Source organism: Phocoena sinus, chromosome 19 (genome assembly GCF_008692025.1).
Source record: "Phocoena sinus isolate mPhoSin1 chromosome 19, mPhoSin1.pri, whole genome shotgun sequence".
Taxonomy (NCBI): domain Eukaryota; kingdom Metazoa; phylum Chordata; class Mammalia; order Artiodactyla; family Phocoenidae; genus Phocoena; species Phocoena sinus.
Window position 1 is genome coordinate 7,777,011 of NC_045781.1, and position 14,047 is coordinate 7,791,057.

At 45.8% G+C, this 14,047-nt stretch overlaps 1 protein-coding gene across 1 annotated transcript; it reads left to right on the forward strand.

The window, feature by feature from the left end:
* The first annotated feature begins 1,573 nt into the window (after positions 1–1,573).
* Positions 1,574–12,219, forward strand: CABP5 (calcium binding protein 5). Its single transcript, XM_032613560.1, has 6 exons — positions 1,574–1,765; positions 3,826–3,856; positions 4,354–4,497; positions 5,455–5,564; positions 8,701–8,848; positions 11,096–12,219. The coding sequence occupies exons 1-6, from the start codon at positions 1,703–1,705 to the stop codon at positions 11,119–11,121; spliced, it is 522 nt and encodes a 173-aa protein (XP_032469451.1). The 5' UTR covers positions 1,574–1,702; the 3' UTR covers positions 11,122–12,219.
* Positions 12,220–14,047: the final 1,828 nt, after the last annotated feature.

The following is a 14,047-nucleotide window of genomic DNA, read 5'->3' on the forward strand; positions in this document are numbered from 1 at the left end:
TCTGCCAAGTTTCCCCACTATAAAGGGACTCTCCTTTGAGATTAGTATTTTGTGAGGAGGTACTTTGAGCTATGTAAATATCAAACTTTCCACTTATCTATATTTGTATGGACTCCTGGTTTCCTATTTATCCTATATAATTTGTTTTAATTTTCAAATGGCCAGTGGAACTTCTTCAAGCTGACGTCTGTGTTCTTTTGACATGCCGTCATAACTCTTTGAGCACATTCTTGCTTTATGACACAACAAGATGTAAATTTTAGGCTCACCTTCTAATATTAACACTTGTCCCGCTCCAGACATGAAATCAGCCATTGCTTCTGGGAGACTTGGTTCGTATTTAGTGGAGAATGGTATTTAGAAGTCAGCATCTGGATGGTAGAGGTGTTCATTAATGCTACGGTGTCACTGCTTCTGGGTCCCCTTAGCTAGAGAATATATGTTCCCGTGTCCCTACACACACACTGACGTCTGTGTTTCTTTGTATATCCCTCTCTGTAAGTTGAAATCCATGAGTATATACCAATCCCCGCTCCCATTCCAATCCAACACCACAGAGCTCATTCTACCTTTTCCCCTTTCTATACTGTAACTGGAACTCCTTTTCCAACAGCGAGCAACTTGATTCCCATTAGCCTCAATACAATTCCACATGTAACCCATCTCCCTTCTCCGTTGCCATCCCACCCCTGTGGGGATGCCTTTCTCGCCACGATCTGGCTTCAACACCCTACACCGTGCTGCCTTCACTCTGCTCATGGTGCAAACCCTTCCCCTAGGTGATGTGAGACTTGCGTGTAGAAATCCTCATCACCCAGCTCATGCTCCAGGATTCCACACCAGGCTGCTCTTCCGTGGGTTCCTCGGAGGAGGCCCTGACGCTCTGGGCGGGGCTGCACGCCACCTCCCTCCACCCCCCCACCCCCCTGCCTGAGGGGGTATAGTGGAAAGAATTGTGGCGACTCCCCCTTGCTCCACTCTCCTATTTAAGGTCTCGTTCCCCACACAGATGGCCCCCAGTCCCCTCCCCATTCCGTGCAGGCACCCTTATCGCCTCCTTGGGCTCTGACCACCCCCACCAGCATGGATGGCTACCTTGCCCCTCCCCCCTGAACTATGCAGGAAGAAAGGAAGGGAAGAGAGGAGCTAGAGGAAGGGCAAACATCCCCCTCTGAGCCACTGTGCATGTCTATCCCTGAAGTCAGGTCGTCACGCAGTTTTTGCATTCTACTCGTTTACACACATTCCTGGCTTACCCTAGAGCTCCTGGAGGCCAGATGTCCTCTCCATCTTCACACACACAAAGGCCAGCAGAGGCCAGGCTTAGACTGATCACTCAACGTGCGTGTTGAAACATTGTGTGAATCGATGCCCTCTGCTCTAATCCTCATTTTCAAAACTATCCTTCCAGTTCTATTCTGGGGATAAAAGGTCAGAGCCTGACACTGGCTCCGCCTCCATTCTCAAGCCAGATGGGGAGGCAAGAACAACTGGGATCCCTCCCCAACCCGAGTAGAGATTTCTGACCCAGCTGTCACACAGCTCTAAGGGAGCCAGGGTGACCGAGGGAGAGGCCAAGAGAGGCAGGAAGAGTTGGCAAAGGAGTGGTAGAGAAGGAAAGGAGGCTGAGCCGCCACGGGGGACAGGAAGTGGGGGAGCTGTCTTGAGATTGGCGCCTGGTGAGCTCTGCCCTGCCCCCTCCATGCAGTTTCCCACGGGCCCCGCCTGCATCTTCTTAAGAAAAGGCATCGCTGAGAAACAGCGGGTGAGTCTGGGGACAATGAGGGAGGATGGTGGGCAGGGCAAAGGGAGCTGGGATGCGGGGAAGAGAAGGGACAATAGGGGAGCAGGTGGGGAGAGCATGAACTGAGAAGGTAGAAGAATTCCAGGGAGCATCATGGGGACACGTGGGTCAGTAAGATGGGTGAGTGTGAAATCAGAAGTCAGGACCAAAAGGTGGAAGATGAAGCAGAAGAAAAAGAAAAAGGAAAGGGGAACTAGGATGATGTCATTGTTGATGATCACTATCAGTCTTTTCTTTGACACCCATAGTGATGAAGGTGGTGATGGTGCTGGAGGTGCTGATAACAATAGATGCCACTCTTTTTTTTTTTTTTAAAGAAGATGTTGGGGGTAGGAGTTTTAATTAATTAATTTATTTTTGGCTGTGTTGGGTCTTCGTTTCTGTGCGAGGGCTTTCTCTACTTGCGGCAAGCGGGGGCCACTCTTCATCGCGGTGCGCGGGCCTCTCACTATGGCGGCCTCTCTTGTTGCGGAGCACAGGCTCCAGACGCGCAGGCTCAGTAGTTGTGGCTCACGGAGCTAGTTGCTCCGCGGCAGGTGGGATCCTCCCAGACCAGGGCTCGAACCCGTGTCCCCTGCATTGGCAGGCAGATTCTCAACCACTGCGACACCAGGGAAACCCAGATGCCACTTATTAAGTCATCGCTGTGAGCTCAGACTTGTGCAAAGGGCTTTGCATTCCTGATGTCACTTAATCCTCAGAATGACTCATGAGGTTCATAATACTTTCATCCCTATTTTACAGACTGGATACTAAAGCTCTGAGTCATGAAGTCCCTTGCTTTAAGCTTATACAATTAGTAAGTGGCAGAGTCATGTCTGTTGGATTCCAACGGGCACGATTTTTTTTTTTTTTTTTTTTTTTTTGTGGTACGCGGGGCTCTCACTGTTGTGGCCTCTCCCGTTGCGGAGCACAGGCTCCGAACGCGCAGGCTCAGCGGCCATGGCTCACGGGCCCAGCCGCTCCGCGGCACGTGGGATCTTCCCCGACCGGGGCACGAACCCGCGTCCCCTGCATCGGCAGGCGGACTCCCAACCGCTGCGCCACCAGGGAAGCCCCAACGGGCATGATTTTAATTGTTAGTTTTTAAGATCATGAGAGAGAGAGAAAGATTAAGAGAGATTTGGGGAGAAGGGGATAGTAAGAAAGAGAAGCTGGGGGGAAATCTCCAAGGATAAAGGGAGAAAAGGGGGTGACAGAGGCCAGGGGTTGATGGAATTTTCCAGGTGATGTGCCATGTACCCAAGCCTGACCCTTCAGTTATGTCCAGGAGTGGGTGGTGGCAACATGAAAGGTTTTAGGAATTGGTCATGCTGGCAGTGATCATCCTGTCTGCGTGCCACTGAACACAGCTCCCACAGCCAAGGGATTCTAACCATGGAGGCAGGTGGAAAAACAGCCAGTGGGGTATAGTAGAAAGAATTCTGACCTGGCAGCCAGTAGACCTGCATTCAAATCCCAGCTCCCAACACACCTGAATTTCTGCACGACCTCAAAGGAATGATTTAACGTCTGCCACTTATGAGCTGTGTGACCTCAGGCAGGTTCCTTAACCTCTCTGTCCCTCGACTCCCTCTTAAATAAGATGGGAATGATATTTGGCTCTACCTCAAAGAAGTTTAAATGAAATGATTGTGGAAGCCTGGCACAGTCAGCAAACTAAATATGTGAGCTGTGATTCTAAGTCTGGCTTTCTTCATCTGGAGAAGAAGGGGATTGGATTCCATGGCCTCCAGGACCCATTTCAGCACAGCAGGATGGATGTCTATTTGGGAAAGGCAGGAGGAGAGAGACCAAGATTCAAGGATGGGAGAGAGGAAATGAGAAGGGGTGAGGAAAAACAGGAGGAAAACATAGCCATGGAATGGGAGTCAGGAGCTGGGAGAAAGAAGGTGAGAGGGGTAGACGGGAGCAAGAAGGGAAGAGAAACAGGAAAGGATGAGGATGAGATGTGTTTCAAGAAGTGAATGTGGATCCCTGATCCTCTCTCCAAATCCCCTGCCCCCTGCATTCCTTTCTAGGAAAGACCACTGGGACCAGATGAGATTGAAGGTAAAGCTCTCTCCCCTAAATGCCCCCACTTTGCCATCCACCCACTTACCTGCTCTCTGTTCCTTTGTGCATTTCAATATAAACCCCTTGACATGAAAATTTTACATCACACTCTCTTCCCACTCAACTGTGATTTTGTGGCAGTTTAAGTACTTCCCCAAGTGTTTAGAAACCATCCCCATGCCCAAGTGTCTCAGAGATCCACAAATGATGCCTGAGTTTTAGGATGAGTCCAAACTTGTTTTTTTCTCTTGGTAGTTTCAAAGTTTCCCATAACTTCACCCAAAAATGTGAAGGACTTCAGTGCTGTCGTTTAGTGGTCTCAGGAACTATTCTTTTTGCTAACACATTTCACACATCACTCCTTTTAAAAAATTTTATAATGTATTCTTTTTTGAGGAGTCTTTAGTCAGTGCCTCACTGGTAGTTTCAAGCGATGCTACTCTTCCCCAGTGACTGTTTCAACTTCCCCAAAGTTCTTCTCTCTTAACTTTCAGAGCTCCGGGAAGCATTTCTTGAGTTTGACAAGGACCGAGATGGGTTCATCTCTTGTAAGGATTTGGGGAATCTCATGAGGACAATGGGTTACATGCCCACGGAGATGGAACTGATTGAACTGGGCCAGCAAATCCGCATGAACTGTGAGGCCAGGTGGTGGGAGGAATGACTGGGTTTAGGGGAGGGCTAAGGGTGGACTTGGGAAGGATATATGGAGGTTGAGAGTAGAGTTGGAGATAGGGAGGAGGGAAGAGGGGCCAGAAGTCTGGAAGGAAACAGTTCAGACTCTACTTAGGGAGGCAACATTTGAAGTGGTTAAAAGCGTGACTTTTAGGGATAGATTTGAGTTCAAGTCCCAGTTCTGTTATTTACTAATTGTAGTCGTATAAGAAGTGGAGTTAGCCCCCACTCTTGAGTCTCAGTTTCCCCATCCACTCAGTGAAGATGATATCACTCCTTACCTTGTGGGATTGTAGAAAGGAAGGGATAAAGATGTTAACACAGGTAAAGGCTTAGCTTCTAGTAAATGCTTATTAAATGTAAGTTATTACTATCATCACTAAGATTCGTCAGTGGAGGGCAACGTTGGAGCTGTAGTTGATGCTGGAAACAAACTTGGAGTTGGAGCCTAACGTTGGTGAATAATGTTACAAAAAAGATGGGTTTTTAGATGGAGACAAGCTGGTTTTGTCACCGAAGCTGGGATAAAATTGCTACGGGGTTTGCTTCTGGGCATGTTACTGAGTAAACAATGCTAGATTCAAGGAGGTGATAGTATTCATATCGGGAAGGGATTTAGTGCTCATTTAATTCATATTCTCCCTTCTCCAGATCTGCAGAGGAGGGAACCTAGATCTGAACCAGTTAAGAGATTTTCTCAAGGTCGCACCAACAGTTAGTTACTTCCACCATACGGCACCCCATCCACTCCTGTTTAGATGAGAGGGACAGGAGGGCATGAGTTGGCTAAGAAAGGAAGCTCTTAGAAGGCAGAGAGATTGGAGCAGATCTATTTCTTGAACAGAGTTGAAGGGCAAAGTGAGGTAATGGAGGGTTGGGGGCATATGGAATCTCACTAGACCTGCCTCTTCTGTCCTCAGTGGGTGGCCGTGTAGATTTTGACGATTTTGTGGAGCTGATGGCCCCCAAATTGCTTGCAGAAACAGCTGGGATGATTGGTGTCCAGGAGATGCGAGATGCTTTCAAGGAAGTAAGTTTCATAATGTTGGAGGTGGTTGAGGGAGACCCAAGAGGTCTATGATTAGCCATTAACCATGGACAGAACCCACCAAAACCAGTTATTTTTTCTAACTATGGTGGGATTTATAGGGAAGGAAAATAACATATTTCAAGCACCTGCAATGGACAAGGTCCTCTACCTATTTCATCTAATTTTGTCCTCACAAGTAACACTAGGAGTAAGTAGTCATGTATCCCAATACTACATATGAGGAAACTGAGGCTCATGGAAATTGCGTACCTTATCCAAGATCCTGCAATCTACGAAACACATGCTAGAACCTCTAATCCTCATGCCTGTGACAGGAAGAGGGAATCCAAGAATTTGAGATCCCAGAAAGAAGCTGCAAGACATCGTCTGGTTGAAAGTACTTGTTGTAGGGATGCTTTAAAAAGATGAGATCCAGGGAGGGTAAGGGGCTTGCTGAAATTCACTTAGATTCCTTGATAAAATGCCCTTCTCTCTCAGACAGCTTTCAACTATGTGAGGCAAAAATAAAGAAGAGTATAGTGTTGGGAAGGGGACACCCTGGAGTCAGGCAAACATGGGTCCAAATCCCAGGAGGATCTCTGCCTACTAGCTGTGTGGTTTTCTGTCTCAGCTTCATGTAAAGATCTAGAGCTGCATCGTCCAATAGAACTTCCTGTGATCATGAAAATGCTCTGTCCACAGTGGTAGCCGCTGGCCTGAAATGTGGCTTGTGTGACTGAATTTTTAATTGTACTTAATTTTTAAAAATTTTATTGAAGTATAGTTGATTTACAATGCTGTGTTAATTTCTGCTGTACAGCACAATGATTCAGTTATACATATATAGACATTCCTTTTCCTATTCTTTTCCATTATGGTTTATCACAGAATATTGAATATTGTTCCCCGTGCTATACAGGAGGACCATGTTTATCCATCCTTTATATAACAGTTTGCACCTGCTAATCCCAAACTCCCAATCCTTCCCTCCCCCACCCCCTCCCCCTTGGCAACCACAAGTCTGTTCTCTGTGTCTTCGAGTCTGTTTTTGTTTCATAGATATGTTCATTTGTGTCGTATTTTAGATTCCACATATAAGTGATATCATATGATATTTGTCTTTCTCTTTCTGACTTACTTCACTTAGTATGATAATCTCTAGATCCATCCATGTTGCTGCAAATGGCATTATTTCATTCGTTTTTATGGCTGAGTAATATTCCATTGTATACACGTAATTGTATTTAATTTTGATTCGTTTCAATTAAATTAATTTCCATTTGTATTCAATTGAGTATAATTTCAATTCATTTGAATCTAAAAATGAATACTCAATGCAATTATCGGAAAACTTTCATTTGGAACAACTTGGGTATGCAAATCTACCTTTTCAACTATATATTTCATGAAACCTACATGCAGATCAAGTATTTCTGATAACATTTAGTGTCTGAATTGAGACGTGCTGTGAGTATAAAATACACGCTGGATTAAGATTTAGTAGCTTAGTTTAAGTATCTTTGGAGGGTAGGTGTGTTAACTAACCATGCTAAGGAATACTAAGTAAGTCCTTAGCATGGTATTAAACTAAGTCTTATGAAATCCAGTATGCATAAAAGGAATATAACAGCTTTTCAGTGACTGTGAAGCTGGAGAGATCCCAGCCAGAAGAAGGACGTTGGGTAAATAAAATGGTTTGATCCCAGAAAAAAAAAGAGAATGTAACATAGTTCATTAATAATTTTTAAACTGACTACATTTAAAATTTTTTAAATGATATATTAGCTAGATTAAGTAAAATCAATTATAAAAAATTAATTTCACTTGTTCCCTTAAAATTTGTGTATGTGGCAGTAGGAGGCTGTTAGAAAATTTTAAATTACCCATGAGGTTCACATTGTATTTCCTTTGGGCAGTGCACTGCTCTAGGGGAAATCACACCCCAGGATTAGAAAGCAGCAGGTACAAACACTGAAAGGCAGGAAGGCATGTCTGAGGAAGAGCAAGAAGCCTGGAGTATTTGGAGAGGCATGAGCTGGAGAGAGCAGCATGAAATAAACAAGAGTTGCTAAAGCCAGGACCCCATCCCATAGGAGTTTGCGTGTCACAGAGCGGTGTCAGGATTTTCTTCTGAGTGGGATAGGAAGCCACCAGAGGACTTTAAGCCAGGGAGGGACAAGATCTGATTGGTGTTTTAAATGAACACGAATGCCAAGTCCCAACGTGTGGAGGACAGATTATGTAGGACCACAGTGGGAGCTGGAAGACCAAGTAGGAGGCTGTCGCCATAATCAGGCACAAGGTGATCGTGGTTTGAACCAGGTTAGTTAGCATCGATGTAGCTGGAGAAGGGCAGTTGGCTCCCAGATACGTTTGGACATAGAACTTATGTTCTAAGACTTTCTAGTGGATTAGTTAAAGGTGTGCAGCATAGAGAGGGCTAAGCATGGAGCAAGGAACGAGACTCCTTGAACCTGCCTTCAAGGAGCTTGTGCAAAAGCTCTCAGCTGAGTTTTGTTTGTTTGTTTTGGCTACACCACGTGGCTTGTGGGATTGTAGTTCCCCTATGGGGATTGGACCCAGGGCCACAGCGGTGAAATTTACAATGATTTACAATGTCGTGTTAGTTTCAGGTATTCAGTAAAGTGATTCAGTTATATATATATATAAAGGTATATATTCTTGTTTTAATATATAAATGTATATATTCTTTTTTTTTTTCATTCCCTTCCATTATAGGTCATTACAACATACTGAGTATAGCTCCCTGTGCTATACAGTAGGTCCTTGTTGGTTGTCTTTTTTTTTTTTTTTTTTTTTTTTTTTTTTTGTGGTACACGGCCTCTCACTGTTGTGGCCTCTCCTGTTGCGGAGCACAGGCTCCGGATGCACAGGCTCAGCGGCCATGGCTCACAGGCCCAGCCGCTCCACAGCATGTGGGATCTTCCCAGACCGGGGCACGAACCTGTGTCCCCTGCATCGCCAGGCAGACTCTCAACCACTGCGCCACCAGGGAAGCCCTTGTTGGTTGTCTTTAGCTGAGTTCTTGACTCACAGTAAGTGATTAATAAACAGTGCTATTATTATTATTGTTGTGGTCATTGTTGCTAATATTATCCCCTGTGCTCCAATTCAGTTTGATGCCAACGGAGACGGGGAGATCACCCTGGGGGAGCTGCAGCAGGCCATGCAGAGGCTCCTGGGGGACAAGCTCACTCCCCAGGAGATCTCCGAGGTTGTCCAGGAAGCCGACATTAACGGAGATGGCACCGTCGACTTTGAAGGTGATGTTGTGTAGGGGCAGCCACCTCCATCTCCCCAGTGTGACTCTTTTGCAAGTCAGCCATTCCTTCTCACTCTTCCCCCAGTTTGAGGTTGGAGGAGGGGGGTTAGATTTTGGAGGTGTTTGTTTCATCCCTTTCTGCCCATGTCATTTCCAAGAGCTCAGTGCCTCTCACCTCTCCTTGTTTCTGTCTTGGCCACTCCTTGGAACACCCTGTCCAGAAGCCCATTCCTACTCCACCTCTCCCATCCCTTCTTTGTTCCCTGCATGCCTTTATCATAGGAAAATAATGTCCCATCAGAGGGAGAGTGGATTAGTTAGCCGCTGGGATGCTGGGGTCAGATTCATGGGTTTCAAATTCAGGATCACCTCTTACTAACTAGGTGGCCTTATCCTAGTCACTTCCTCTCTTGTAGTGTCAGTTTTCACATCTGCAAAACAGGAGTAAAGATGATACCTTTCTTCCCAATTTTAGAGAAAAACTAAAAGAAATCATGCACTAAGGACCCCTTGCTGTCATTTCTCATGTCCTGTCTGTAAAACCCTTTCCTCTTTCCTCTGGCTAAGTCTTAGTTATGCCCCTGGTTGGGGCCCCATCTTTCTTTCCAGGCTCGGGATCCCTCGGTGCCCCCGTAACACCCACACTTGCCTCTGCAGTGATACTGGCACATGACATCACAATAGCTTCCAATCGTTGATTGCCTGTTTCCTTCTGAGGCCACAGACTAAATCTTTCATCATTATACCCCAATTCCCAGCAGAGAGCTCAGCACATGTGTTTTGAGTGATTGGATAAATGAGAAATATTGGAGTCTTGAGCGGATGGGAGGGGGGGATCATTTTTGTGGGAGACATCAATAGGGCACGTCAAGTTCTCATCGTGACATTCTCTGGTTCAAATTCTTAGTCTGATATTCAAGTGCATCCATGATGCTGCCCCAGTTACCCACCCACCCAGCCTCTATCTTCTACAACCACTCTCTGAATTTTTATGCTCTGGTGTACACTTGGTACTGCTCCGTGTTCTCCAACTTCTGTTCCTTTCTCCCTGATGTTCCTTCCACTTACCACACTTTTCCCGTGTTATCAATGCATTTTCAAATCCTATCCATCTCTCAGGAGTTTGTGCCAGTGCAACCTCTGCTAAGATGCTTCCCTTCATCCTTATGTGGTGTAGTAGTCCCAGCTGTGAAGACTTACAGGGATTTTTCTCTTCTTCTCCAAAGGAAGTTATGACTGCAGACCTTGAGTTACATTTGCCTCCTGGGTTGTGAATTTCTGTGGGGCAGAGGGAGTTCTCTAACCCATCTCTGCTGTGAAATTCCCAGCACAGAAACTTAGTAGACGTTTGTTGCATGGCTGCGACATAGCAAATGTTTGCTGGATGCCTGCTGGATCTAGCCAGGCTCAGGTGCAGAGTAGGAATCAATGAAAATCTGGGAGAGGTACAATGGTTTGAGGCAATAGTTCCTCAGGCCAATCACAGGCAAGGGAAGGACAGAGGGGCCTCGAGACCTGGGTGGGACCAATAAGTCCACCTGACATTGAGTCCTAGCAAAGTCATGGGTTCATTCCAGGGTTCTCCATTCACCATCCACGTGATCTCAGCCATGTTGGTTAACCTCACCAGCCTCAGTTTGCTTACCTGTGAAATGGTACTTACCCCTCCAAGATCGGTTGAAAAGTTGAAATCAGAGACTCATAATGGCTATTTATTGAACACTGACTGTGTCTTCTAAGCATTCTATTGTTTAACCATCTTAAAAATCATAGAAGGTAAATAGCAAGCCTATGATTCCCATTTTGTAGATGAAGAAATCAAGGCATAGAGGGGTCAAGTTATTAATTTCCCAAAGATCACCAGTGCTTCCTGACACATAGTAAAGGCTGGAAAAAATAATGGCAGATACTCTTACAAATAGGTACCTCACTGAGGGGGGAGGGATAAATTAGGAGCTTGGGATTAACATACACACACACTACTATATATAAAAGACATAAACAACAAGGACCTACTGCAGTAGCACAGGGAACTCTACTCAATGTTCTGTAGTAATCTAAAGGGAAAACAATCTGAAAAAGGAAGAATATATCTATATGTATAACTGAATCACTTTGCTGTACACCTGAAACTAACACAACACTGTAAATCAACTATACTCCAATAAAAAAATTATTTTAAAAAGCAAATGAAGAAAAAAAAAAAAACCAACAAAGAGGTGCCTCACCAGAAATTTTGGTTTTGCAGAGTTTGTGAAGATGTTGTCTCGTTGAGGAGGTTCTGGAATCCCACGTCACTCTCCACCTGGTCAACGCGGATCAAGCCCTAGTGGAGGACCACATCCCCATGGGCCCTCAAAGGAGAGAGGGTGGGAGACTGGCATTGCAGCGCTATGGATTGAGGTTAGACTAGAAACGAAAGCTTTGGCTATCGTAGGGGTTAGGTGGGTTTAGGTGGGGTAGGAGTTACATCTCTGGAACTGGTTTAAGAAGGAAGAGTCTGCGTGTGGAAATGTGAACGGAACAGTCTAGTTGCCGCTCCCCAGATTCCAAAGACTAATGACATCTTTGGACTTCACGTCATCCTAAATCCCTATAACCTGCCAGAGCCTCTTCCCGCAGTTCCTCTGGGTTAACGTCGTCTTTTCCCGTTAGACTCAAAGAGTTCAGCACAGAGTCTACCATTCCCCCTTCTTGCTTCACCTGCTTCAAATCTCCTCAGTTTCTTTCTCTCAGTGGAAGGAGGCATGTCAGTCATGAGGCTAGAAACAGTGTTCTTGATAAGGCTGGGCATGGGACTGGTTAATTAAAGAGGCATCCAAGTGAGGTTACCGCCCGCCCCCCACCTCTCCTTGATTTCTTGGAAGCACAGTCTGTTTTTATCTCTCTAGCCTCCTACTTCCTTCTCCTTGTGTCAGATACTCAGGCCACTGAATTAAATCACAGATCTGGATTATCAAGGTTTAGAGCAAGCTGATCCCCCAGGGAATTAATCCCCCTGGAAATGACATCATGCAGAGAGAGAGGATGGGTTCTTCCAAATCCTCGGCTCAGCCGGTCCTGCAAAGCCATTCCTGGATGCCCCCTGCCTCTGTGTGGCTCTGCCCTGGGCCGCTCAGGGAGGTTCCCTCTGTTAGATTCCATCCCTCACCTCCTGACCCTGATCTGTGCTGGGAAACTGGAAAGATATATTCCTCCTTACCTCTGCCTGCTAGCAGGACACTTTAGTAACTCAAAGGTCCTCCAAATAAAGAGTTCATTTGACACCTTCCTCTGAGTTTTTCTCACTTTTGAAGTCCATTAAGTAGACGTAGAGAATGGGTCACCTGGTTTAATAGCCTCCTTTTCTAAAATTTTAATTTAAATTTAAACAAGTGGAACCAGGGCTTCCCCGGTGGCGCAGTGGTTAAGAATCCACCTGCCAACGCAGGGGACACTGGTTCGAGCCCTGGTCCGGGAAGATCCCACATGCTGCGCAGCAACTGAGCCCTTGCGCCACAACTACTGAACCTGTGCTCTAGATCCCGCGAGCCACAACTACCGAGCCCGTGTGCCACAACTACTGAAACCCGCACACCTAGAGCCCGTGCTCTGCAACAAGAGAAGCCACCGCAATGAGAAGCCCGCGCACTGCAACAAAAACCCAATGCAGCCAAAGATAAATAAATAAATAAATTTATTTTTTAAAAAAAGCAGGGGTTGCATTCTTTACTTTGTTCAAAACAGTGATATGGAATTAACTATCTCTCGGCCCTGACTGTGTCCGTATATGTACTTTTGGCAGAACTTTGCCCCCATTTATATGTCTTAAGCATGTTTGGGGACTTTTTTTTTTTAATTCTTTTTTTTATGGCCGCACCAGGCGGATTGTGGGATCTTACTTCCCCGACCAGGGATTGAACCCATGTCCCCTGCAGTGGAAACGCAGAGTCCTAACCACTGGATCGCCAAGGAATTCCCTGGGGACCTCTTTTCTAGCATTTAAAAAAAATGTCGGTGCTTCCCTGGTGGTGCAGTGTTTGAGAGTCCGCCTGCCGATGCAGGGGACACGGGTCCGTGCCCCGGTCCGGGAAGATCCCACATGCCGCGCAGCAACTAAGCCCTTGCACCACAACTACTGAACCTGCGCTCTAGAGCCTATGAGCCACAACTACTGAGTCCACGTGCCACAACTACCGAAGCCCATGCACCTAGAGCCCCCGCTCCGCAATAAGAGAAGCCACGACAATGAGAAGCCCGCGCACCACGACTACAGAGTAGCCCCCGCTCACCACAACTAGAGAAAGCCCTCACACAGCAACGAAGACCCAACACAGCCAAAAATAAATAAATTGAAAAAATAAATGTATTGAAGTGAGCACATTCGAAGAAAAATGTTGAGTACAGAATATTTCTGGTGGCATGCCGATGTGGCAAGGACGGAGGGGGTGACACTTAGAAGTTTAGGAAACACAACTCTTGACCTTTCTATTCTTCTGTACGAGGACAGGGGCTTGATCTTTTACACCACGTATCCTCAGAACCTAGAATAGTGACTTACTCATAGCAGATGTTCGAGAAATAACTGACAATAAAATAAGTTTGGGAAACACCACGTGAAATAGAGTTAAACAAGTTTTTTTAATGAGGGATTCATCAGAAGGGTCCATATGCAGTTGAGGATTGTATTAACAGGAGTGGTATAGAGTATACTGAGATATTCTTTTTTTTTTTCCCCACTACTCAATAGTGCTAGAGACTAATGGTCCCCGAAACACATCTTAAGAAGTGCGGTTCTAGCCCAAATTCTTCATTTCGTGGAGAAGGAAATGAAGACCCATATAAGATAAGGAATGATTTAAAGTTAATACCTTTTTTTGGAGCAGAACCAGAAGGAGGACTTGGACTTTTCACCTGCTAGTTCAGGATTACAGCTTCCCTCCTTGCCTTCCCCTCGCCGCGTTTCCTCCTTCCTCCCTCCCTCCCTCAAAGATATAATGATGGAGTACTATGTGTAAGATACTCTGATAGGTTGTGTGCACGCACATGTGTGCATGTATGTACGTGCCTGTCTTCCTGCATGTGTGTGCATGTATGTTAGCTCATGTTACAGAGATGGTGAGGCAAAGCTTCCATGTACTACCCAAACCCAGCATCCTTTTCTTTCTGAGCTAATAGCTAGAATCCATTTTTCAGCCTCTCTTTTAGTCAGGTGGGGCCA